General features: G+C 45.6%; 1 protein-coding gene and 1 pseudogene across 4 annotated transcripts in view; one reads left to right on the forward strand and one right to left on the reverse strand.

Moving 5' to 3' along the window:
* Positions 1–26,749, forward strand: part of DYNC2H1 (dynein cytoplasmic 2 heavy chain 1) — a 256,629-nt gene that overhangs the window by 177,519 nt on the left and 52,361 nt on the right. For all 4 annotated transcript variants that reach the window (XM_045077504.1, XM_045077505.1, XM_045077507.1 and 1 more), the window contains one exon: positions 7,616–7,732. In XM_045077504.1, the coding sequence (XP_044933439.1) occupies positions 7,616–7,732 (117 nt within the window). The remainder of the gene's footprint in view (positions 1–7,615; positions 7,733–26,749) is intronic.
* On the reverse strand, positions 18,362–19,416 carry LOC123391316 (annotated as a pseudogene).

The raw sequence follows: 26,749 nt of genomic DNA on the forward strand, positions 1-26,749 counted from the left end.
GATTCTTCGGCATCCTCAGCTTTGAAAGTGTCTGTACAAGAGTCTTGAGAAACTGCAGAGAATGTATCAACTTGGTATTCTCGATAACATGAAATCTGCATATCAGATCCTCTTTGACAGTTTAGTCTAAAACCAAGGACAAACAAAAGGTATTGTGCTGCAGGAACAGACTTTAGAAGTCATCTGTCCATCTGCACTCCATCTAGAGCGGTAGTGAGTGCCCGTCGTCGGGACCTGGTGAGTGCCAGGCCCTGGAACCTGGGTTTCTTGAATTATTAAATACAGAAAGCTATCTCCAAAAATTCATTGTGAAGAATTTTTTTCTCAAATGATGTTTTAAACCTGGGAATTTTGTGAATTTGGGAACTGTCAGTTTTTCTCATCAATTTAAAAACAAAACAAAACAAAAAAAGTGTTGTTTATATTGGGTTTGTGATTTGGTTCCATGGCTATGAGGAAAAGATGTTTTTGTTTTTGTTTTTTTTTTAAAGATTATTTATTTATTTGACAGACAGAGATCACAAGTAGGCAGAGAGGCAGAGAGAGAGAGAGAGGAGGAAGCAGGCTCCCTGCTGAGCAGAGAGCCCGATGCGGGACTCGATCCCGGAACCCCGAGATCATGACCTGAGCCGAAGGCAGCAGCTTAACCCACTGAGCCACCCAGGCGCCCCAGGAAAAGATGTTTTATCATTGGATATCGTATGTGAGACTTTTACACTTCAGCATTTCAAGCTGATATTTGTGGAATTAGTAAACTCAGGGTTATGAAATCTTAAATTGCAGTCTTAGAATTGCTTTCAACAAAACCATTTCCTTTCTTTAGAAATCAGTGGAACTCTAGAGCAATCTGAGATAATTGCAAAATTTTGGTGCAGGTTGTTCTTACATTTCTGCATCTCGTCAATACCCTGCATGATTCAGAAAAAAGTCTTCAGTCAATTGAATCAACATTTACCCAAGCCCTTGAATCTTCCTAGAGGGATTTTGGCTTCTGGGCAAGACCAGCCCAACTCAGGAAATAAGGTGTTCCAACAAAAGGTCATTTTCTGAAGTTTTGTCTTGTTCTTTGATTTGGAACACATTCCCATGTCCCCATTTTGCCTGACTGTGTGTGTTTCTCTGTACTAGGTGAAACAGCTTCCTCTCCCATTCTTGAAGGAGTAGTCTTACATAGGAGACAGTTGGTGGGTCCCAGGGGCACAGTCCCTTTGGGCACAATGGTCTGTCTCCCAGGGAGTTTGTGGGCTTCTTGTACCCCTCAAAAATGGTGGATCCCTGGTGGCTGTGTGAAGGGGGTGAGACACTCGACCAGCTGTTGATCGGCTGAGGCCAAGGAGTGGAGGGTAACTAGGGAAGCGTGGTCTCCCAGCTGGCTGTGCTGCGGTTACGTTGGGGTGGAGTGGGGGCTTTCCTGGCTGTTTGGTCCTGGGCTGTGGGGCTGGGGCAGCACACGCATGCTGGTACTGTTATGTGGCTACAGCCCAATGGAGTGGGGTGTGCTGTGTGGGGCTGACAGGTTAGAGAGTGATGGCCAGAGTTGTGCCTGCCAAGTGTTAGCGTAGGCAAGCAGAACGAGATTGCAGAAGTGATGCCCACCCATGCTTCTCCCCTGGTGAGAGTCCCAACAGGTTTCTGTCTTTCCAGTGGTCAACTTAAGATTAGTAAGTCAGTCTCCTTTACCAGTGACGTGGTTACTTTTCAAACTCTGCTTTTGCACTTGGTCCGCTGTGAGTGTGTGTGTGTGTGTGTGTGTGTGAGTTCGTTAAGAGCAGGTCCTCTGTTCCATATAGTTGGGTTTCTCCTGGTCATACTCTTCATTGCTTTCCAAAGCCCAACATTTTCAGGGCTGTGTCTTTTGTACAGTACCCAAGGGTTGGGGTGCTTGATGCGGAGGACAAAATCCTCATTCCTCTAGGGAAGGTTCCATATTATTGAGATCCCTCCTAATTGGGGTCCTCATTCCTGGGGTGGGATTTTTAGCAATGGGATGTCTACCTCTCCCCTGATCCCAGTGCTGCTCTTTTAACCTGTTTTGAGGAGGCTCTGTCCATCGAGTTTTCAGGACTTTTTCCAAGGAAATTATTCCATATGTAGCCATAGATCTGTTATGTCCATGGGACAGGGTGAGTTCAGAATTCTCCTAGACTGCCATCTTGAACTACCTGCCTCCACCATTATTTTAATAATGATCTTTTCTCAATTTTTACAGCTTTATTGTAGTTAGTTGACATTCAGTGAACTGCACATATTTAGAGTGTATGATCTGAGGAGAGTTTATGTATGTACACACTTGTTAGAGTTTCGTAGCATCTGGGGGTGCCTGGGTGGCTCGGTCATTGGGTGGCTGCCTTTAGCTTGAGTCATGGTCCCAGGGTCCTGGGATCTACCCCTGCATCGGGCTCCCTGCTCAACAGAGGGACTGCTTCTCCCTCTTTCTCTGCTTGCTTCTTCTGTTCCCTCTCTCTCTGTCAAATGAATACATAAAATCTTAAAAAAAAAAAAAAAAAAAGGAATTCCACAGCATCAGGACAGTGAACATTCCCATCACCTCCGAAAGTCTTCTGTAGCGCTGTGACCTCTCCCTCCTGCCCCTGCAGCAGCTGTTGTCTTTTTTGTCATGGCAGACCAGTGTGCGTTTTCTAGAACTTTATATAGAAGGACTGTACGACTAAGTACGCCCCTCTGTCTGGCTTGTCAGTCAACATAATTATTGTGAGAGTCACCTCCGTACTTGAAGCTGACCTATTTGCTGGTCCTAGTAAATTTAAACCTCCCATGATGGAAGTTCAGTCTTAATTTGCTTAATTAAGTTGCATAAGCTAGAGATCTCCTGAGATTTTATTTCAGCCTTTTAATATATGCCTTGGAAAAATGATCACATGCGTCCCTCCCATGGGGGGTGGACTGTGCATTTCACCTTCGACCCCGAGTGACCTCTCAGATGGCCTTGTGTGTGAGTGATGTAATACTCTTATAGAAAGACCTGAGAGATAGGGAAACCTTTGTTAACATAAAGATGAACTAGATGTTTTTCTGTTTCCTCCTCTACTGTGTTAGCGTGTTGCTTCCTTCCTGCAACATGTGGGAAGATGAACAGGGTTGTTACACCGGCTGCGTGAGGGGACACAGCTCCACACACGGTGCCCGGCCCAGGCAGGGATGAGAGTGTTGACGGACGTTTTAAGGGCTTCCAAGTAACTGCTGAAAAAGGACATAATTCCTAAGCTGAAGTTAAAAAAAAATCTAATGAATTTTTTAAAGATTTTTTTTTTATTATTAGGATTTTATTTGAGAGAGAGTGCTGAGGGTGGAGAGGTGGGAGGGGGTGGGGGGAGAGAGAGAATCCCAAGCAGCCTCCACTCCCAGGACTGAGCCCGACACGGGGCTGGATCCCATGACCGGAGCCGAAATCAAGAGTCGGATGCTTAACTGACTGAGCCCCCCAGGCGCCTCTCTTTTTATTTCAAATATACACAAACAGAAAAATGTATAGCATGAATATAATATATATGAAAATTTTATAAGTTTCTTCATGTTTTGGTAAATTGTTATATTGTCTGAAAAAGTGATGTTTTAGCTTTCTTCGTCCCCCTTTCCAGTCTTTATTCACTTAACTGTCTTTTCTTGTTTTCTTGGGATAGCTAGATACTTGGGTGAAAAGTTGAATAAACATAGTGACAGTCAACATTCTTTTTTGTTGTTGTTGTTAGATTTTATTTATATATTTGACAGACAGAGATCACAAGTAGGCAGAGAGGCAGGCAGAGAGAGAGGGGGAAGCAGGCTCCCTGCTGAGCAGAGAGCCCGTTGTGGGGCTGGATCCCAGGACCCTGAGATCATGACCTGAGCCGAAGGCAGAGACTTAACCCACTGAGCCACCCATGCGCCCCAACAGTCAACATTCTTATCTTGCTCTGATTTTAAAGGGATTTTTAAAGGCTTCTAACATTAGCTGCATTTTTTAGGTGCCATTTATAACGTTTCACTTGTCTGCTTGTGCTACTGTAACAAAACACAGGTTCTTCCTGACTTACGGTGGGGTTTTAGCTCGATCAACCCATCATAAGTTGGAAATATCATAAGTGGAAATGCATCTCATACACGTAATCTAGTAAACATTGTAGCTTACCTTGCTGACCTTAAACATGCTCACAAGACTCGTGTCAATCTACGTTGGGCAAAATCATGGGATGCGAGGCTTCGTTCATGATAAAGTGTGGAATGTTTCATGTGATTATTGACTGCTGTGCTAAAAGTGAACCACAGAATGTTGTGAGCCCACGGGTGGTTTGAGCCCATGGGTAGTTCCCCCCATGATGGCGGGCTTACGGGGAGCTCACCCCTGCTGCTCCCATCCTGAGGGAATAGTGGGGCAAGGTTGGAGTCTGACGTGCCATTTCCCCGGAGCGCGCACCACCGCACAACCTCGCGGAGTTGAGACGCGTTAGGAAGGGCTGTCGTGAGTGGAGGCGTGAATGTGAGTACCACACGCGGGGAGGCTCAGACAGCGCAGTGTATTTCTTCACGGTACTGGAGCCTGGGAGTCAATATGCTCCATTTTCGGTGCAGACTCTCCCTCCTGCTTTGTGGATGGCTGTCCCCTCACCGTGGGCTCATGTGGCTTCTCCTCTGTGCCCACGTGCAGAGAGACACACCGAGAGCGCGCAGAGCTCTCCCGTGTGTCTCCTTCCTTCCTTCATCACTGGTGTGCTGGGGCCGGAGCTTCTACTATGCGCTTCAGAGGGTGCAGACCGTCAGTCCACAGCAGGCTGTAAGGAATCTGTCTCTTCTTCTCAGTGATTTAATTAGTCTTTGCTCCGCAGAACACAAGCCCAAAACATTGTGACTTGAAACAGTAATATTTTGTCATTTTTTTCTTTCTTTTTTTCTTACGATTCTGACGGTTGGCTGGGTTCTTGCTCTTTGTTTTCATCTTCAGTTTCCCACGTGTAGCTGCCTTCATGAGGAGAGTCGGCAGGGCTGGAGGGTTCGAGACGGCCTTACTGCTGTCTGTGCGTGACGCTTGCTGTTGGCTGGGGTGACTTGGTTGTCGCTGACCTTGTCTTTCATCTTCCAGAAGCTCACTTGCTGTTCCAGGGTTCCAAGGCCAGAGCATGAGCTGTTCATTCTCTCAGTGTCATTTATTTAGTTTCTTTGACAGTCCATTTTCTCATTGGTAGATTGGGAGTGTTTGTTTTCAAAATCTATATTCCTTCTCATTCCAAAAAGGAGTACGCCACAGGCAACTTGGAAAAATACAAGTAATCTGTTGGAGTAAAATCAGGAGTTGAGGAAATCAGCCAAAGAGAAAAGGAGGAAAGGAAAAGAAAACTAGGGAAATAGTTTATGCCAAAAGAAGACAAAACAGACAACAAAGTCCATGCTCCAAAGTTCTATAATGTCTGGGCGCCTGGGTGGCTCAGTGGGTTAAGTCTGCCTTTGGCTCAGGTCGTGATCTTGGGGTCCTGGGATTGAGTCCCATGTTGGGCTCCCTCTACTGCTCCCCCTTCTCGTTCTCTCATTCAACTAAGTAAAATCTTTAAAAATAAAGTTCTATGAAGTCAATGTTGTTAGGTCAGAAATTCTTCTGTGTGCTTCACAATATCCAGAGGAAAATACAGTTTACTGTAAGGGTTACTGTCTTAAACACACTGCTCAGGAGAAGCGCAGGCATTCCTCAGATGGCTCTCACTGTCCTTGGAAGGAGGCGGGTGGAGTGGGGGTGCTCGCACCCTCGGTAGCTTCTGTGGACACTGCACAGCACGCGGCGGCCTCACACATGCTGTTCAGTACGGACAGACAGGGAGAAGTGATGCCAGTGGGCTCTTCATGGAAAGTCTCATCCCTTTTGATACCATTTGAAAGGAGTACTACTGAATAAAGTAATTTTTAATTGTTTAAAATATGGATAATGGAAAGATAGCTTTTGTAAAAAAGATGCACATGTAAGATTTTATAAGAACGAAAGATGGTCTGTCACTTCAAGTTATAGCTCTATCCTCATTGTAAAAATAAATTTATTAGATATTTGAACTTCTCTTTTATTAAACATTATATTATGATAGTCTTATTAAGAAAAGCACTCCTTGCATATTATTTTTGCTGGACAGAAAACATGACCTTTTGGGACTGGTAAATATTTTATTCTTAAAATAGGTTTTTACATCATGTAAAAAATTTTTGAACCTTTTTTCCTTTAGACATCTCTTTGCATTCTTATTTGTTTTCTGTCATGTTTGATAAATTTAAAACACAAATAAGTGATAGCAGATGTTACCAGAGTTAGAATAGCACTCCTTCGGACTACCAACTAGTGATATTTTGTGGTGTAGCAAAGCTGATGAATTAGGTGCTGTTGTAAGGTTCAGCTAGAGCAAATGAAAGTAATTTATCAGAAAAATAAAGAAAATGAAACACTGAATCACTAGGAGTTTTTCAAGATTGGAGAATCAATCAAAAGCTCTAGAAGTAACTTGAATTTTACAGCGTGATTGTGGATGTTTAACAATCAAGTAGCGCGTTCATTTTGAAAGATTTATAGCCCTTATTTTGTTACAAACTTGACTAATACAAGGATCCTGCAAAATATGAAATATAGCCCAATCTGTTAAAAAAGGAAAAACAATTCACATCTTTCAAAAAAAATAAAACAGAAATTGAGTCAACTTACTGCAAAAGTTGGTGTTTAAAAGACTGGCTTAGGAAAGCACATGCCTGTTGCGGGTTTATTTTATGTCGGGTAAGCGAGGAGATTTCGCATTTTGTTGAAACATTTGTGAAGGCGAGTCAGTTGGTCCCTCATGGGCTGAGACACGCACCCCAGTCTCTGCAGTCCAGTGCTGGGCGCGTCCTGTTCTCGCCGCCTCCCTCTTGGCAGGTGACTGACGGGACTTCCTGACGTGGAAGTCCGTAAGGACCACTGAGAGGACAGAAGCGAGGGAACGGGCTTGGGTGAGCTGGGTGATGAGGAAGCTGGTCACGAGGAAGTCACAGACGGGACGCTCTGCAGAGGGAGGAGTCCCTGTGCACCTTCCCTGGTCCCCCCAGTCTGACCACACCCGTTCACTGGCGTCGAAGTGTAGAGGGAGCACTTACAGGACAACTAAAAATACAGAGCCTTAAGACTTAGATTTGTGACGTTTATGACAACAAACAATTACTTAGACCTGCTTTACTATTTTACGTGGTTTGGTGTGCTGTGTACTGTCTTTCCTGCCGTTTCCTCTTTACGGAAAAACTGTTCTCAGTTGTAAAAGCATTTGGAAATTACAAAGTTTAAGTCAGCCAAACCGAAAAATATTTTGGGTTTCAGACACAAGGAAACAGAGACACTAAGAAATTGTTAATAATAGGTCATTGGAGCTTTCTGACTAAAGAAGTCACTTTTCAAATAAGAGGGATTGTAACATGTAATTTTTATAGTGGTTTCATTCACTTCTAAGTTCGCTTATTTTTTAACTGCTTAAGTAAATCAGTTAAATGCTAAGCCAATGGAAGATAATGGGATTGAACATATATACTTGGTCTTTACTTTTATAAAGTCAGTATAGCTATTTTTGGATCCTTACTATTTCTCTCTGTTCATTTCTTGCTACTTCTTATTTTCTTCATTCAGGTCATTTCTCAGCTGAGGATCTTGGGCAGATCAGCAACAGCTGGTTGCAAATTTGATAGAGAAGTCTGGTCGAATGAGCTGTCCCCTGTCCTCAATCTCTGGAAGAAACTCAACCAGGTTAGTACTGGATATTAGTCCAATTGTTTCCCTTTTTCCTCCCCTTTTTTCCCTAGTTTTATCTCCAGATTGTTCTTGTTTGTTAAACTTTGCATTGATCTGCCCTTACTGTGTACTGGTTTCCTGGAGGGAGAGGACAGGATAGTGGACAGATGAGCCCAAGAAACGGGTTGTGACCACTGTCAGTGTCGTTGCCCAGTGATGTGCTGGCCCATCGGCACCTGCTGGACGTTCCTGTGTTTGCTGCGTGCCTTCTCTGTCCTCTTTCTATTAAGTCAAACACTGCTCTTAAAAGTGACATTTTTCAAAGGACTCAAGGTGCTGAGGAAGTGCTCTGGTCTGGGTGACTGGTGTGGCTTCGGTATTGCGGAGTAATCACGTTGTTGGTTATAGACTAGTTGCTTGCTCACCGGGCAAAGCCATTAGAGTATTGTGATTCCTATTCTCCGTGAGGAGGGATTTATTCTCTGGGTTTAAAAAATAGAACTATGCAGTTCATCCATTTAGTAATACTGTAAAAATGCCTGTTTATCAGATCTAGCCTTGCGAAAGAAGGGAAGTCCAATGAAGGTGATTGCAGAACCTACGGAGAAGGTTAAAACCTTCTGAAAATTCAAAGGCCTCAAACCTTACAGTATTGCAATTTTGAGTTACTAGAACAATCTGAACACTCGGTGAGTGTCGGGCGTCTCAGTGAGCACCGATCCCAGCCGACCGGAAGCACTGCCTTGACTGAGTTCATCACGCTGGTAAAGCCTGGCATAGTCAGCTGGAGGGGAGGTTTGCCTGGGGAAGCAGGGCTTCCACTGGCATCCCATGCCACGCTCCCCGTGGTGCCTGCCAGGAAGCTCTGTGTGCTCAGCCTTGCCGAGGACCCGGTCGCTGTGCCCTTCACCGTGAGGTTACTCCCCTTCCCTCCTCTGAGTTTCGCCCAGCCTTTGTTCCCTTTACATTAATAACCAAATTCACACGCATCTTAACTTTGTCGTAGCAGGTAAGTGTCATCGGGGTATGGTAGTGCTCTCCTTGTCAGCCTTCCGCTCCTCGCCAGCGTCCAGCTGGGTTTCCTTCTTCATATGTCATTGGCTATTTTGAATTTTCTGTTGACTTTTGGGACATGCCATCCTTAAAATTTGAACGCCTTTGCAAACACATACATACTCAAATGTGTGCATCGTGTATCCTGTCATGAGGTAGATATTTATTCTAAGATTAATAACACAAAATTATTCTCAAAGACGTCACTTAGAGAATAAAATAAAATAATTGGAGTCATTTTCTGTTTATCCATTATTAAATTACAAAAGTATTGTGATTGTAAAAGTAATTCTAATTACACATTTTAGAGACATGATCCATGTGTCTGCCGGAGATGTCCCTCCTTCCCTCTCAATAATAAGTGAACTTGTTTGATCCATTTTCCAAGTTTGAGTAAGACTGAAGTCTACGCCATGATTTTTCACCTTGCTGTCTCACAGTTTTCTTGGTCTCTGACTGAATTTGCGCTGGTCCTGTTTTTATCTCACCTTCAATCTGGCCATGAGGTACAACTTCTGTGTGCGTTGCACAAGAAATCCAGCCCCATTTTCTTGTAGGGTGGGAAAGGAAAGGAATCTTTTCTCTTCTACTGTTGGAGATTCTCAGCTGGATCTGCTACAGAAGATGGGTTAACCAGACGAGAGCGTACAGATGTATGGAACCCAAGTTTTGTGCCCAGCGGGAGCCTTCCTGCGGAGATGAGGAGGTGGTTAGATGTGAGCATTTGTGTGCCAGTTTGATGAGGAGTGCAGAGTTGTGACCAAATAGGACAGAAGAGGTGGGGGCCATGGAGAGTAAACTGGGAACATTTCTCAAGCCTGTCATATAAATAAATACAATAATTTCGGCTGGTTCTTAAAGGTCTGATGTTGGCTGTGGACACCATGTGGCATTTTCGGGAATATGCTGTTTGGTCTCCCCTCCTGAGCTGGCCCTCCCCGCCCCCCGCTGACATGTTCTCTTCTGGGCTGTAGGCGCAGGTGGTTTAGCTTTCCGATGTGGGATTCACGTCCCAGCACACCCCGCATGGCCTCGTCCTGCACACGGCACTTGGTGTGTCCATGTGGACACGGAGCGCAGACTGCAATGTGATGCCAAGATCACGTATTCTAGGCACCTTGGGGAGGGGTCTGGCTGTTAAGCTCCATAAGGTCTTCAGATGAGGCATTACCGCAGAAGGCTCCATGGGCGGAGGCATCCAGGGACCCGGTGGGAAGCCAAGCATCCCTGTTGGGTGAGCAGTCTGTCCTGAGCCACATCTTCGGACCCATTGGCTCGTGGTCGCTTCAGCGTCCATGGTTGCCTCTGTGGACAGCCGGGGCTCGTGCTCGGGGTACAGCTGGCAGCTGTGTCTCTCATTCGCCTGCACACTCTTCTGAGTTGCCTTCCTGCCTCACAGATCTACGTCTGAGTGCAACAAAGTGCCGTGTTCCTAGCGTGGGCACCTGTGGCCTCCTCTCGGACTGGCGGGCAGTGCCTGCACCGACATCTCTGTACCGTGTGTTCCATTTCTGCAGCAGGTGCTTGCTGGGGCTTTCTGTTGTCTGGCTGGGGGAGGGGGCTGGTTGTGGGTTTGTAACATGCCAGGCTCTTGGGACCTTCTGTATCTGCTCTCGTGGTTCCCTTTGCGTAGCTTCTCCTTTCTGCCTGTTCTGTCGGATGATTTTCTCTGTAGAAACTTCACGAGTCTAGCCCAAGCTCTGCCGCGCGCTCCAGCTCTGCAGAGCTCCGCATGCAAACACGTGGTGATACAGACGTCTGTTATGCTGTCCTTAAACTCAAAAAATATTTAACATGTGGGTTCGCAGAAATTATGCATGTAAGAAAGGTTCGCTCTAGGTCTGTTTTCATCCTTAGTTCATGACACAAGCTCCTTTTTAGTTATCTCCGAACAGTTTCCGTTCTGTAATTTCATCATTATTCCTTTATACAGGGAAACATAGCAATCAAAGAATTTTCTATTTGAAAAAGATTGTGATTGTCTTTCCCAAGATAAAACTCTCAGTTACTATCATGTTGTATTTTCATATAAGCATGTTATAAGCCTGAGATGGTTTGTCCTGGTATCTAGTGTCATTATTGGGACACAACTGTTTTCCTTCCGCTTCAAGAATCAGTAATTGCAGTTTGTTGAAGTCCCCCCAGATGGAATCTTTATGTCCTGCTGGCACTGACTCTTTCTCCTCTGGGGACAACGAGGGGGGGGTGGAGAGACTGCAGACTCCTGAGAGAGGTGCCCAGCTGGGGGTGCTGCGAGGCTCCTCGTCTCCCCTCCCCCGCCCGCAGCACTGCACTTGGTTCTGGACAGAGCGCCCTGCTGTCCGCCGGCAGGACCCGGTTCATCCCTTAACTAACACGGGATGAGAGGGGGGCTTCTGGAGCCCGACTGCTGGGCTCAGATCCGAGCGCTCGTCCTTACTAGCTGTGTAGTGTAGGGAAGCTACTCACCTTCTCTGTGTCTTTGTTCTCTTATCTAGAAGATGGGGATGATGACAGTTACCAGCATCACAGGTGTCTTGTCAGGACTGAATGAGCTAATACACAGAAGGCTTTTATAGCAGTGCCTACTGTGTGGGGGCACTCTTGGCCAAGCAGTCCTCCTGCCGTTACTGAAGGTAACAGACATCTCATGTGTGAACGTCTCCTTCCAGAGAGGTGGACACATAACGTGTGTCTCTTTCCAGAGCGTGGTTCTTTTATTATTTGTGTAACTGGAGTTCATCCGTAATGTCTTCATGGAGCGCCTTGATCGTTTTAGTGCTTCTCAGGACCACGTGGCAGGCAGAGCCCACAGAGTCACACATCGGTTTTGAGAGAGAGAGTTAAAAAATTAAACAAGTAGATAAGGTAAATAAGCAAAGAAAGATATCACAGGTTAGTGTAACTGCCGTGGAAGCAGAACACAGGTGCTATGATGAAGAAGATGAGCAAAGTCCTATTTTGGAGTGGGCAGTGAGGTCCATCTCGGTCCAGGAGTGAAATTGAATCTGAGAAGGGAGACATGAGAAGGCTCGAGCCAGATGGAGTTGCAGGGGAAGAAGACCTTTTTAAGCAGCGAGACGGCATGAACACAATGTCCAAGCAGAGGAAAAGCACAGTACAGTCCCTGAACCCGAAAGAAAGTCCGTGTGACCAAGGCTCAGAGACAACAGGGTCGCATGGAATGAGCTGACACTGAGTTTTGAGGTGCAGGATGACTGTGATTTACGCCAAGTGCAGTGAGACCCATGGAGAGAGCACTGAGCAGGGGGTAGCGCTGGGCCTCCTGACAATTTTAGATACTCTCCCCGGCTGTTGTGTAGAAGTGAGTTTAGAGTGGGGCTCGAGAAGAAGGAAGGGGAACAACCAGGAGCCGTCGTCGGGTTGTGGTGGTGCTGTCAGATTGGATCCTGGAAGCATTGCGGGAGGGGACTCCCTGGATTTGAATGTTGGTTTTCTGGAGAGGGATTGGGTGGATGTGGTGTCACTTACTGTGCCTGGGAAGCGGGGACCGGGGGAGAGCCTCAGGGGCTGCCGGGGTAGGGGTGGAGTGGCCATGCCGCTGCAGGGATGGCGGAGAGTTCCCATGCGGACACTGAGGAGAAGGTTGGCTGCACAGTGGGCACCTTAAAAAGGTTGTTAGGACTTGGGGTATAGATTTGGGACTTCCTAGCATCTAGGGAACATTTAAGTGATCACAAAGCATTACGTCATCTGGGGAGAGAGGAAGGAAGAGGGCTTATGAGTTGGTCCTGAGGAGTCCAGCACATAGAGTTAGAGGCAGAAAAGGCACAGCCAAGCTGTCCTTGAGGAAACACAGCAAAATCCCAAAGCAGGCAGCAGCACAGAAGGCTGAAGCATCACAGAAGCCTTGAGGAGGGCGTCTTCCATTAGGAATGGCACTGCGGACTGTGCCAAATTACTGGTGTGAGGTGTAGAAACCGAGTACAGAGTTGGCCCCTGGATTTTCAGAATAGAAGTTCTTGGTGACCTTCACCTTGACAGGAAGAGTTGAGGCGGGGCTGGGAGACCGGAGTTTATGTGTGAAGGCTGACTGCCTTGGCCTGTGGAGCAAGAAGGGAGGCAGCGTGGAGAGGCAGTTCTTTCCAGAATGTGCTAGCCAGGAGAGAGGAGGAGGAAGGCAGCTCGGGAAGAGCATTTGAGCCTCACAAGATTCTCGTGCCTGTGTGCAGGGTTTTCAGCAGGTGACAAGCCTGCTGAGGTTCAGAATGCGTGTGCTGTTTCTCTTCTGCGGGCTGCGTCCCACTTTCACGTTAGAGCACGGAGCCTCTGCTGTTCTGGCCCGCCCCATTGTGCCTTCCCAGACAGGACTGTCCCCTGCGGGGGAGCCTGAGGCGGAGGGGGAAGGGCACTCCTGCCGGCCACAGCAGTTGGTGTGGGGTCAGCATGCCATCCTCAGGTCCTGGGTCGGGAACAGTGTCCTTCACTTCAGGGGCGGTGTGTAGGTCAGACTCCTGCTGGAAGCCCCACCGCCTGCCCTCCTGTGGCCCGGGGCCGGAGTGACTGCTGACTTGCAACTAAGGAATCACTGATGTCCCTCTCTCTTTTTAACCATTATTTGTAGAACCTTTTAGGTTGATAAGCTGAAGGTATGTGTGGACCTTTCACAGCTGAGTGTAATCAGTAAGAGGAGGTTACTGGACATTCCAAAATATCTTACGTAAAACCTAGAAGGTGGTTTTTTTTAATCTTTTTTTTTTTTTTTTTTAAGATTTGATTTATTTATTTGACAGAGCTCACAAGCAGGCAGAGAGAGAGGAAGGGAAGCAGGCTCCCCGCTGAGCAGAGAGCCTGATGCGGGGCTTGATCCCAGGACCCTGGGATCATGACCTGAGCCGAAGGCAGAGGCTTAACCCACTTAGCCACCAGGTGCCCCAAAACCCAGAAGTTTTAACTTTTTATTCATGCGAAGTGGAACAAGTTAGGAACTCACAAGAGTACAGTAAGTATTATACTCAGAGACTACAAATATGTTTGTTGATCCAAACTGAATCTAGAAAAAGGTGTGAATTTAGCTCATTATTGAGATCTGGGCTTGGGTTTCCAGTCTTCACTTCTAATATAGCTGAAGGAGGAGGTTTATGGTAAACTAAATGAGTTTAGTGCTGCAGTCACTTATTGTACAGGGAAATTTTATTCTCCTTCTCCTTCGGAAGACTTGATTTTACAAAGAAATTGCATGCTATAAATTTTAAAACTTATATTTTATTTGGATTTAAGCTTTTTAGCTATGTTCACATTGATTGAAAGTAAACCAAGAAGGAAGTAGTGCTCATGCACTTCGGGCTAATTTGCTGCTTTTATGACTCATAAACTAGTTTTAACATAATCTTTAAAAGAAACTATGAAGAACAAACTTCTTCGGTTTTGTAATGTAAACTCGAGTGCCGGACAGTGTAACAGAGTTGCTGGCCAGAACTCACTAGAGTTCTGGAGAGAGGAGTGTTTGTAATTTTGTAGGCACGAAGCATGTTTGAAGTTGTGTTTGTGTGAAATGTCATTCATGGCAGTGGGGATAATGGGGCAGAGTGTTCTGAGCTGGCGTCAGGTGGGCAAGGCAAGTGGAACAGTCCTCAGACCTGGCTGGGGTGCTTATACCTCATCTGCTGGGCAGTGTGGCCGTGTGAACATACGGTAAGAGACGCGTCCAAGGTATCCCCCAGGTAGTGTCGGTCGTCGCAGACTCTTGTCCATACATCTGATAAAAAGTAGATGTGAACATGATTTGAGAAACATGAACCCTTCATGGATTAAACATTTTTTTGTTCTTAGTTCTTTAAAGATTGTGGATTTTTAAAAGCTTAGTATAGTGGCCCCTGGGTGGCTCAGTAGGTTAAGCATCTGACTCTTGATTTCATTGAAGGTCATGATCTCGGGGTCATGAGATCAAGTTCCGCGTCCCACACCCAGCATGGAGCCTGCCCAAGATTCTCTCCCTCTTCTTCTGTTGTTCCTCATCCCTTAAATGCATGCATACATATATAAATGCTTCGTATAACAAACCCTAGTAATATTGATAACATGGCCATATTTAAGATCTTTTATTAATTTAGTCTTCATGCTTGAGGCTGATTCTCTACATTTTGGTGACTATATCAGTGATTATATCTCTTTCAGGAAAAAGATACATAGAAATATGTAACTATAACTTTTAGCATTACTCTCTTATGTATTCATTTATGTTTTATCATTTTAAAATAGTTCAGATACATAATTTACTAACATTTCTCATTTTAATGACATTTTTCTTGGGATTTCTATCGAAAAATAGTAATCTAAAAACCAGTAATTTGATAAGCAAAACACTGAAAAGTATAACAGATAAAAACTTAGTCTCATTTAATATTCTGTGTGTTTGAATTCAAAAGGTCAGTTCATGCTTTAAAATTTTTATTACACTCCAGCTACCACTCATCAATTTTTAATACCTGTTTGATGGTGATAACTGAGGAGAATTACTGGCATTCTACCACCTACATCTCCTTTATATGGCATGAGAATTCCCATTAATTCTCACTAAAATTACCCATGTGGTAAGAGGTATGTATAAAGGCATCTCTTCTAGGCTGATAGAGTTGTTGAGGGAAAATAGGTGACGGACTTTTTTCTGAGCGATAATTGAACCTGTTGATCCGTAGCTATGATTTCTTTGTTCATTCTGGTAAGTACGTTGTGTATTTGTCAAGTTAAACTTGTGGACTCAAATAGCCTAATTTTAAAAGTATGGATTGCAATTAGAGAGTGCTAGAATAAATAATGGGACTAGTATGTTCTTATATTCTTTTTTTTTTTTGAAGATTTTATTTATTTATTTGACAGACAGAGATCACAAGTAGGCAGAGAGGCAGGCAGAGAGAGAGGGGGAAGCAGGCTCCCTGCTGAGCAGAGAGCTGGGTGTGGGGCTCGATCTCAGGACCTGGGATCATGACCTGAGTGAAGGCAGAGGCTTAACTAACCCACTGAGCCACCCAGGTGCCCTGTACTTTCTTATATACTTAAACTAAATATATCTTCTAAATTATTTTTCCTCAGACTGTTATTCAGTTTTCTTTCCTTTTAATTAAGGTGAAATCATAAAAATATGATTAGTATGTCCTGGTTTTAGAAAACTTAAGGTAGGGAACATATCTATACCACATACCTTAGTTGTCTAAAAGCATTTCTCCATTGTTTGTTTTGTGTGCTTTTTGTTTTTTATGTTTTTGTTTTTTTGTTTTTTTTTTGCTTTCTGAAACATCTAAAACTTAGCACATTTAATCTCCTGATTCAGTGAGTCTCAGGTGAAAGATTTCCCTTGGAATTTAGTTCTTGGTAAAGCTTTATACGCCACCTCTCACCCCCCACCCACTCTGACAGGTCTCGTTCCTGTCAGTCACAGCAGGTAGGTAGTTCACACTAACCTTCTGCCCGTGACATTCCAGTCAGTGAAGTAGAAAGAACCCGCGGTATTTCAACAGATGATCTCATCCAGGTAATGGGTTAAATAAGTCTTGCAGGGTCTTATGGTGGAAGATGCCCACAGGAAGAACCCGACTCGGGAAGCGCCTCCCTTCCCTGGAGCCAGGGGACAGAGGGAGGCGGCTGAGACGGTCAGCACCTGGAGCCGTGGACAGCGCCCGCCCTGGGCCCTCTGACTCAGCGGAGCGCTGCCTCCTGGGGGCGCCATCCTTCTGTGAGTCCCTCTGCTGAGCTGTGGGCTCTTCCCAGGCTGGAGCCGCCACTGCCCTGCTGCTGGGAGCACCCCTGGGAGAAGCTGAGCTAGCAGGAAGGATGGAGCCCTTTTCTCCCAGCAGGCTTGCTGTTCCCCTCTGGACATTCCCCGAGGCACAGCGTCTGCATCACAAAGCTGCACAGAGAGGATGGGAAAGTGGGTTGACTGGGCTTTAGGGCCGGTATCTCCCCTTTAGGAACAGGCTCTGCCTCTTCGTGGTTCTTCCTCTTGTTTCTGCTTCTTGATTCGGGGGTTTGCTTCAGTAATTCCCCTCTTCTGACTCTGGGTTAGCACTGAAGGCTCTATTGCTGTTCTAACCGTTACCCCTCCAGTTCTTTAATTTGTGTTTTCAGTATTGCTCAGTTTTGAATATTTTCTAAATTCCGTTATGAGTTCCTTTTCTATCCCGCATTCTTACTGATGAGTTACTCTCCTGGCCACCTTTTAGTTGCAGATTTCTGATGTACCTATTCTGTGGTCTTACAACATGTTTTGTGGTTGTCTTTTGAAACTTGTGATTACCTGTGTGGCCCAGTTTATCCTTAATAAGAGATTTTCAGGTTGTGTTTGAAAAGGATGTGTATTCTGCTGTGGTGGACTGATGTGTTCAAATTATGTCCTTTAAGTGAAGGACAATGTTTTACAATGTTTGGTTCACAACTCATATATGTATATATATAGAGAGAGAAATTTGTTATTTAATTTTTAATTTTTGAATTATACAAAATTAGAATGTTATCTCTGCTTTTTTAAAAAATTTTACTTAAATTCAAGTTAGTCACTATATAATGTGTTAAAAGTTTCAAGGTAGAGGTCAGTGACTCCTCAGTTGCACACAACACCCAGTGCTGCTTGTATCCGGTGCCCTCCATCATGCCCATCCCCCGGCCACACCATGCCCCACCAGCAACTATCTTTTGATAGGTTGAAACTTAATCATTGTAATTTCCTTTAGCTCTTGAAGTGTTTTTCTTCTGATATTAGTAAATTTTTATGAGCTTTCTTCTATTATCAGCTAGATGTCGCTTATTCCCTGCATTTACTCTCGGTTTTTGGATATGTTCGTATGGGTGTATCTTATAAAGAGCCCACAGGTGGCTTTTTTTTTTTTTTTTTAAGATAAACACAGTTTTTATTTTTTCTACAGAATTTACTGCAGGTCACCATGTAATGAAGACAAAAGCAGATCATTCTTCATGTGTCAAACTTGTTTACTAATTTAAATAAAAACATATGACTCCCATTACACAGGTAATTCTAAATCTAGTTTGAAAATCAAATCAATCAAGAAGTATCTGTCAGGAGACTATGTACCTACCTATCTTACTACACCAAAAGTAAGGCTGTCCTCTTCCCAGAATATATGGACAATGAGCAATCAACCATCAACACAGTGGATGTACTAATATTTGGGGAAATGCCGGAAAACTATTTGTTAAAAAACAAATTTCTCTAGACATTATCTTGCCCTTGCAAGAGACTTGCAGATCCAGATGAGAGACGTTTAGAAAAGGGGTCTTATTTAGTCCAGAAAATCTTCAGAGTATGATACAGTTCTGAGCTAACCAGATACTAAAGAACCTTCATAAGAACAAGCAGGCTTGGAAACCACACGGCCTCATTTTGAATTAACTTGCTTTTGTCAAAGGTGTGGAATTAATGATCAAGTACCAGGCATTTCTGTAATGTCCCCAATGCCAAATGACTACTGACATTCTACTTCTTACTATAATGACTTCTTGATTCAAGAAGTGGGAGGCATAAACAATATTGTGAGCTGTAAAATAAATTGTACTCCAATGACCACATCTCTAAAGATAGATCTTGTTTTTTAACATGAGAAACTCACTGAATCTAACACCTGCTGATTAGAACAAAGGTAGTGTGAGTAAAACTGGGGCAGGAACCCTCTAACTACATTAGGAAGACATGAAAGAATTAGTCATTCTAAGAGAAGAATCATTTTCCCACTAGTTCCACTGTTATGGATGATATTTTTGTGAGCCTGGGCCACCTTCTCCAGCGAATACTGAGAACCTATTACAGGTTTCAACCAACCAATTTCTATACCAGCTTGAAGGGCCGCTGCAAATTGCCTAAACTCCTCCTTAGTTGATGAATACAGAGCAACTCCAATTATACTAGATTCCTTTGCCATGGTGTCCCGTGGGTTTATTTCAATAGGACCTCTGCTGCCAACAACTATTACTCGTCCTCCATATGACAGAAGATTCAAATCATTACTAAGATTTACATTAGCTAACATTTCAATGATCACATCAATTCCTTTTTCACCAACAGATTTCTTAATTTTTTCAATATAATTAGGTTCTCTGTGATTGAACACTTCATGGGCTCCATTTTGCAAAACAATGTTTTGTCCTTCCTCAGTACCAGCTGTGCCCAAAACCTTTAAGCCGTAAGCTCTGGCAATTTGGCATGCTGCTAGTCCAACTCCTCCACTAGCCCCATGAACCAGAACACTTTCTCCAGCTTTCACACGGGCACTGTGGAGCAGGGCTCGATAAGCAGTAAAATAGGGAATACCAATGGCAGCTCCTTGCTTCAAGTCCAGTTTTCCTGGTAGTGTGTAAACGGTGTGATCGTCTGTGAGAGCATACTCGGCATAGCCCCCTGAGATGGTGCTAGTAGTGAAAACCCTGTCACCTTTCTTGAAAGTGGATACATTATCTCCAACAGCTTCTACTATGCCAGCCACATCGGAACCAGGAGTATAGGGTAAGAGCGGTTTTCTACTGTAAGTACCAGAACGAATGTATGTTTCCACTGGGTTTATACCACATGCGTGGACTTTGATTAGAACCTGATGGTCTTTTGGAATTGGTACTGCAATATCCGACTGGAGTTTCAGCACTTCTGGTCCACCAAATTCAAAAACTCAAATCGCTCTCATCAACTTCTGTCCAGTCACCATGGTGATCCGGTTCTAGAGTGGGGACGCAAAACCTGTGAAGGCTAGCTCAGATTCCACCCACAGGTGGCTTTTGATTGGTCTTTAGGTGGAACCTTCAGTCTATGTACATTAATTTGGACTACTATATATTATTAGGTTTTGCATCTTTCCACTTTTTTCATTCCTTTCTTACCTTCCTTTGGACTGATTATGGTCTCTGATATTTTTCTCTCAGAGTTTACAAATCATACATGCTTTCTCGTTGTTCAGTGATATTTTGCTGCACCTGCTTAGCTTAGCAAAGTTAACAGAAATAGAGTGGCTTACCTGGAGGAGAAGTCCAGAAGCTCAGGACACGCTGTGCAGCCCAGACGTCCCAGAGTCTCAGGCACAAATTGCTAGTGTCACTTCCCTCCTGCCTGAAGTCCTTTGGTGGTGAGCTCTTGGAGTGCTTATTTCTCTGAAAATGCCCTTAATTTTCCTCTGTTGTTTACGTGTGCATTTTCCTCAGTCAGCAGTGACTGTCTCTCATTATACCAAAGGCCTAGTGAGATAATTTCTGCTCTTTGGTTTCTCCCGTTGCTGCTGAGAAGTTCCTTTTTGCTCTTCGACTTCTCTTTACTCGCTTACTGTTTTTAGATCTCTTTGTCGTAGTTTTCTGCAGTTTTCCCTAAGACTCGGTGTGGGTTTGTTTTCTTTATGTCTTCATTCATTCATCCTTCGATCCTACTTGAGACTGCCTGGGCTGTTTGGATTCAGGTCACCGGGGCTCATCAGCACTGGTGAGCGCGCGGGGGAGGTTAGCTCTGCTTTCCTCCACTTCGCTTCTGGAGCTCCAGTCAGGCGCAGGCTAGCCTTTTCCTCTCACCCATCATGGGTCTTATTTCCCTTACTTTCCATTGTGTCTTGTCTGTGTGATGCATTCTTAATAAACTCCACACCTGTCTTCAGTTTACCCCTCTCCATTCAGCTAAATCTAATCTATATTGAAGTTTTACATTTTAATTACATATATAATTAAATATATACATATATATGCATATGTATATATTTAAACTTGAAAATTTTAAAAGATTTTATTTGTTTTTCAGAGAGAGAGAGAGCATGAGCATAAGCAGGGAGAATGACAGGCAGGGGAAGGGGGAGAAGCAGGCTTCCCACTGAGCAGAGAGCCCAATATGCGACTCGATCCCAGGACCCTGAGATCACAACCTGAGTGGAAGGCAGACACTTAACCCACTGAGCCACCTAGGCAACCCTAATTATGTATTTTTTAATTTTTTAAAGTTTTCTTTGTTCATCAGATCTGCTTGTTGTTTAAGATTCTCTATCAGTTCTAGAAACATTTACCATAATTATTTTATGTTTTGTGTGTGATTATTAGAAAAACTGAAGTGCTTGTGGATTTATTTTCTACATTGTATGTGAAAACTTGATAGCATACCATCTTTATAGAGTAGTTTTGTTTTGTTTTGTTTTGTTTTTAAGCCATGAGCTGTTGATTATTTGGTAATTTTACCTGAAGGAATTATTTGTAGGCTATAATTATATTCCCTGTTCAATTTAGAATGTAAAATTAGGGTTTGGTTTGATTTGGGTCCGGGTCAGGACCATGTGCCCTTCAAATACTTTGAGACAGGCCTGCTCTGGAACTGTACAAACTAAATTACCCTCTTGAAGTGCATTAGAACCTCTGACGTAGTACGCACAGACGAGCATTAAAGTTCTAGTGCCCATTAGTTTTGAGAAGAGAGTTCTACACCTACACTCCCCCACTCTAGTTACAGCCCAAGTTTAACACCCGCAGTCTCCCTTCGCGTCTTTGGGGCAGAGGGTGGTTATTTCTCTTTCACTCTTCTCCCAAGAGCATCCTGGTTTGGGATTTCAGTTCTGGGGGCTTCCTAACCCCTCCACCTGAGCAATACTGGACTGGCTCCCTGGTCTTGCAGCCCCGTGTTGTGAGTGCAGACGCTCTGGTTCTCCGGCATCGGTGGACTGGAGTGGCCTGCTTGCCGTTTGCCCACTCTTAGTATGGAAAAGTAAAAAGCATTCCTGACTTCTCATTGTTGCTGTAAAAAGCCCCAGCCTGTGTGACTCCTTGCACACCATGAGCATTAGCTTTGTAGGCCTTTGTCCAGTTAATTGCTCTGCCCAGAAAGAAAATGAACGTATCCTTGTTTCTCCGAGAAGGCCATGGGGTCTCCAGGTAGACCCTGACTGAGCTCCTGAGCCCCAAGGTGCTGGAGAGACCAGAGCATTGTTTCCCTGGGCTCTTAAAGGTCAACGGGGTGAAGCCCAAACTTGGAGCCATCTCTTGGATGGCTTGGCTCCTGAGGGATTTTATGTACGTGGGAATGCAAGCCCGTTACATTTCGTGGAACGGCCTCTCTGGAAGGGAAGAATAGGGGCGGCCACGTGCTCTAGAAGGAGGGCGTTGGCACCTCGCCCGCCCCTTGTCTACCTCGCGTGCGTCTGGCTGCTTGTACAGGACTCTCAATCCGGCTCTCACCAGACACCCTCGAGGCCAGGCCCTGGACCGGGACGAGGACAATAGCAGCACACTTACCACTTACCGGGAGGTCAGGAACATCCAGTTCCCTCTGCTCCAGGACACCATGTTTGTGATCGGGGAAAGTTCATAGCGATGAAGACGGGATACTCGGCACTTAGCTGTTGGAGTGACTGTCTCTTCTCTCGAGGTTGCGTTTGGTGATTGAAGAATCTGCTTAGCATCTCAGTCGACACAGTTGTTGTCAGCCCCATCCTACTCTGCTAAAAGCAGAAGCTGGACTTCTCCATTTCTTACTTTGCGTGGTCATAAAGTAAGTTGCACATGTCCTTCAAGTGACCGCTTTGTTGACCGCCTCTCGCGGTGCGGTGGTGTGTTGTGCAGTGCTGGGATTGTTTCTTCTCGATGAGTCCGGGTGCTGCCTGGCCGGAAGCTGCGCGTCCTCTTCAGCCTTGACACCGTGAAGCAGTTCACTCGCACGCGGGGATGTTGGGCTCTTGTCAGACTTCCAATGCGCGCCTGCACAGCGTCGTGGGTCATCTGGCTGTCTTTCTGGGGGCCAATGCACCCTCAGGGTCCCAGTTCCAGGAGGGCATTGAAGAAAAGGTCGCCATTCATCATAGGGACATGTTGCAGGACATTTTTAAGTTCAGTGACACTGTCATCGTTCATGATCCATCCCGCCCTGATTTTTCTGTTGCTGAAACTGTTGCCATGTGACTGCATACCTTTGTGTGGGAGCTCCTGGTGTGCCTGGCACACAGTCCCTGCTCTAGAATGTTAGTCATCTTTCCCTCGGGGACCCCAGTCCTTGGGCATCTCTCTTGTGCGACTGTGCTGTTACCTTCTCCCCACCCCCCCAAGTGCTCTACTGCAACTGCGTCCCGGAGCAGAAAGCCTGTGAGAGATCCTCTCCCGGGAGGAAACCTGGTCTTACTGATGTGCCATTTTATTCTGCATACCCATGGTTGATGGGAGAAGCAGGGGGTCGCATCCACCAAGGTGAAGGGTGCCCTTGACAGTGGCATCTGACCCCAGGGTGACCGTGCCCTTCTCCTTGGGGCCGGGGGGGAGGGCTACTGGGTGTGCTTGTCCGTGACTATTGCAGCAAACAGAGCCAGGAAGTTTTCAAGGCACATAATATTAGCAAATTTAAAGCAAAAGATTTTTTTTTTTAAATTAGCACTTTCTAGCTTCCTCTCAGTTTTCAGAGGACATGACAGCGTCCATCTCTCCAGCGCACCAACCTGCCCCCGCTCCTGTCCGTGGCGTGAGTGACCACAGTGGGATTTGACTCCGTGAGCACACACATGTCCTCCGTTCAGTGAACACGCATTTAGTTGTGACTAAATTAAATGAAATGAGCATCGAAACATTTGGTTTCCTTTGCCCCCTTTGGTGGTTGCTGTGATCCTGTCACTAATACTCGACTTACTTCAGGTGCAATAGCACGAGACAACAACGCAGCTGGCTCTTCTGGGAAATGGGATGCTGGGAATTCCATAGATCTTTCCCCCCTTCACCAAATGGACAGGACTGTTTATTTCCTATTTCCCTTTTTGTTCCCTGCCTTGCTGTCTCTCTCCCACAGTCTTGTCAGAAATCTGCTTCTAGAGAGATACAACGTAGCATGGACATGTCAGACTTTGACCTTTCTGACCAGGAGTACGTTTATCTTCTGTAATGTGTTAGAACACGTAAGTGTGTGGGATGGAAAGAGCTGTTTCTCCATCATCACAGAAGGGCTGCGCCTCTTCTCCACCTGAGGATCTCTTAGGTCCAAGTCTAGTGGAAACAGGCATGTCTTTCTCAGGAGACCCAGCAGAATTGTCACAGCCATGGACGCTGTCTCATCGGCGGGCACCGTTGTCAGAAGAACGGAGCGCTTGTATTTAGGAAGCTTTAGTCACATGCTAATTTCTACAACTGAATTCAGTAAACTCTGGTAGAACCACATGGACTAAGACTTAGGAAACGCTGTTTCCGCCCCAGAGAGATTGTAGGAAATGATTATTTTAAGAAGAATGAAGAGTTCCTGGAGGGCAAAACACAGTTTCTACCCCATGGAAGTGAAGATATTGCCCCCTTTTCTGTGACTCTTATAGAACCACCCACCTCTTTGTTTCTGTTTCTCATTTCCTTTTCCGCTTTTTAAGTGGATGGTTTATTGAGTCGTTTTAATATCTTCCTTATCATAGAAAAAACATCTTGGACCTAGACACAATCATATAAGCGGGTGGGGGAGCCTCTGTCTGGCTGTTGATCACTGTTTCATAAGCCATGGACACACAGAGACTGTGATCTTACCTATTTCACTGCTTTGCAGACGTGAGAAGGACTCACACCAATCTCCAGAACACTTGGAATAAGTGATAGTGTCCCTGAGAGGCTGGCCAGCCCCCGCACGAGGGACACCTCCCTTCCTGGAAATTGTTTGACTGAAGCCCAGCCATCCTACCTGTCTGTCAACCGTCTGCAGCCCTTCCCTACAGCAGCGTGCTGGGCTGACAATGGCCGCGCAGCCTGACCGAGCTCCTCTCGGGACCTCTGTGGACACGCCTGCCAAGCCCTGGCCTGGTCAGTGCTAGAGTCTCCTCTCCTGATGGAAATCCTCCCACAAAGAGCCGTCTTCGGAAATCTCTAGCAATCACAAAACCACCCCACTTTGCCTGTCGTCCATGTCACCGGAGTCTGAAACAGTATCCCACCTACAAATTATTTCAGTTAAAGCACAGAAGTCCTGGATTCACAACCATATTATGCCAAATTAGGGTCATTTTTCTGGCCTGAGAGACGCTTTAATAGTTAAGTTTTAAAATACCCATAACCTTTTCCCCCAGCAGCTCCATAATCACTTAATGATTTTCTCTGAATACACTCAGCTTTTTCATGACAAGATGAACTTTAAAATGTCAAGGCCGTCCTTCAAAGGAACACAGTTTACTCATTTGTATTTAATCATTAGAGAAGGCTTTTATAATAATCAGCTGACAAAAGATACAACTGTAGTTCCTCGGTCGTTTCACCAGAAATCGTGCTGTCTGCATGTCGTGATTATTCATGGCAATTTTAGCGAATGTATGGATATACAATGAATTAGAAAAACACAATGAATTATTCACAAGTTTTTTGTCTTAAAATGATAACATACCGCTCCTACTATGAGTTCTCTCTCTACTTCATCCTTTTGGGTGTGCAGAATAGCTGCATTTATTTCTAGAATTAGTTATTTTGATGTGATTTTTTATGAAAAGTTTGCGGAGGTGCTGAGGTGGACTGTGTCGCCGTCCAGACTGCAGTGTGTCGCACAGTCTCCTGCCGCCTTACGCGGCTCCGCCGGCGGGCTGACCTCCCTCAGCTCGTAGAGTGCATTCTGCCTTCTTTTCTTCCTTCCAATGCTTTTTTCATCTTATTAGTCACTTTTGAGACCATGCTGTCTATTTTTTTCTGTTCTTTTGTTCTTATTGCTGACACACAGCATTTTACTTGCTAGTCTCCAGAGCAGGACTGTGTGCCGGGAGCGGGACGTGAAACCAGACGGCCGTGTAGATGGCATCTGTAGTGAGTGCAGGCGGGAACTTAATTTTAATGTGTTTTATGTCACCGATAGATCCAGAACACCAGCATTTTAACATGTGGTCAGTAGAGAAAACTATTCATGTGATATTTCATATTAAGTCTCTGAAATTCAGTTTGCATTTTACACATACTGCACGTCTGTAAACCGCAGTCCCTATGTGAACCCTGTTTGAATTTTAAGCATTTTTATGCTCTCCTAAATCACCCTCCTATCAAGTTTAGTACAGTGAGCTGTTTTCTTGGATTATGGATCCAAGAGTGGTGGAAAATCTCTCACCCAAGTATGTCTGCTTAATTAATGCAGCTGGCCACTTTGAGTCGCAGCCGCTGCCGCTGCCCAGTCCCAAACTTCTGTGGGCCTCTGCACAGAGGACACTTGGTCAGCTCCACCTGCACCCTGGAAGTGGGACATCGAAGCCTGCGTGAGGCCGCAGCTGTTGACACCGGGGTGCACAGAGTCTCTCAAGGCTGCCGGGGAGACCTCCTGCTGCATGAGAAGGTTCCGTGGCAAATGTTACCGCTCGTTCACAGGGCACCAGGTCACCCCAGAGCTCCGAGGGACACAGACCGTGAGGGGACTCTCGCTCAAGGGCCTGTGGCCGTGGATCCAGGCGTCGCTCTGACTTTCGGGTCTTACCACAGAAGAAACGGGTTTTGTAGAGCGGCAGCTGCCGTGGGTGGTGGCTCCTCTCGCGGGTCTGGGCAGAGGAAGGGGAAGAGATTCCCCGTTCTCGATGCGGTAAAGAGTGTTGTAGCTCACGAGCCATCAGATATACAGCAGAGCAGTGGCCCAGGCAGGACTTCGTGGCGATGTTGGTTCCCACCCTCAGGAAGACTCGGAGGGGTCAGGAGCTCGGGGCGGGAGGCAGCTGCAGACGGGGTGGACACAGCAAGGGCACTCGAGTCAGACCTGGACACAGGGCCAGGCAGCGGCTGTCTCATGAGCCAACTCGGAAGAGGAGGATGTGCTGCTTGGGGCTGGGCAGAGACGGTGGTTTCTCGGGCTGGAACCTCCCGGGGAAGACGCCGCGAAGATGGTTGAAACGGCAGCAGAGGGCTCAGTGTCATGTCAGCTCTGCTGATGGAGCAGCTCCGGGTCTGAGCGGGGGGACCCCCGTCTGGAAAGAAGTTCTCCTGCCTCAGAAGACGCTTGGCCGGCCTCTGGGGCCTTAGGAACGCGATCCTGACGGGAGAGCAGATCTGCGCAGCCACTGCCTGGTTGTCTTGGGAGCTCGCCACAGCCGCCTGGCCTTCTGCAGCCCACAG

The sequence above is a fragment of the Mustela putorius genome, unplaced genomic scaffold (assembly GCF_011764305.1).
Source record: "Mustela putorius furo isolate JIRA1106 unplaced genomic scaffold, ASM1176430v1.1 tig00000198_pilon_pilon_pilon, whole genome shotgun sequence".
NCBI classification, from domain to species: domain Eukaryota; kingdom Metazoa; phylum Chordata; class Mammalia; order Carnivora; family Mustelidae; genus Mustela; species Mustela putorius.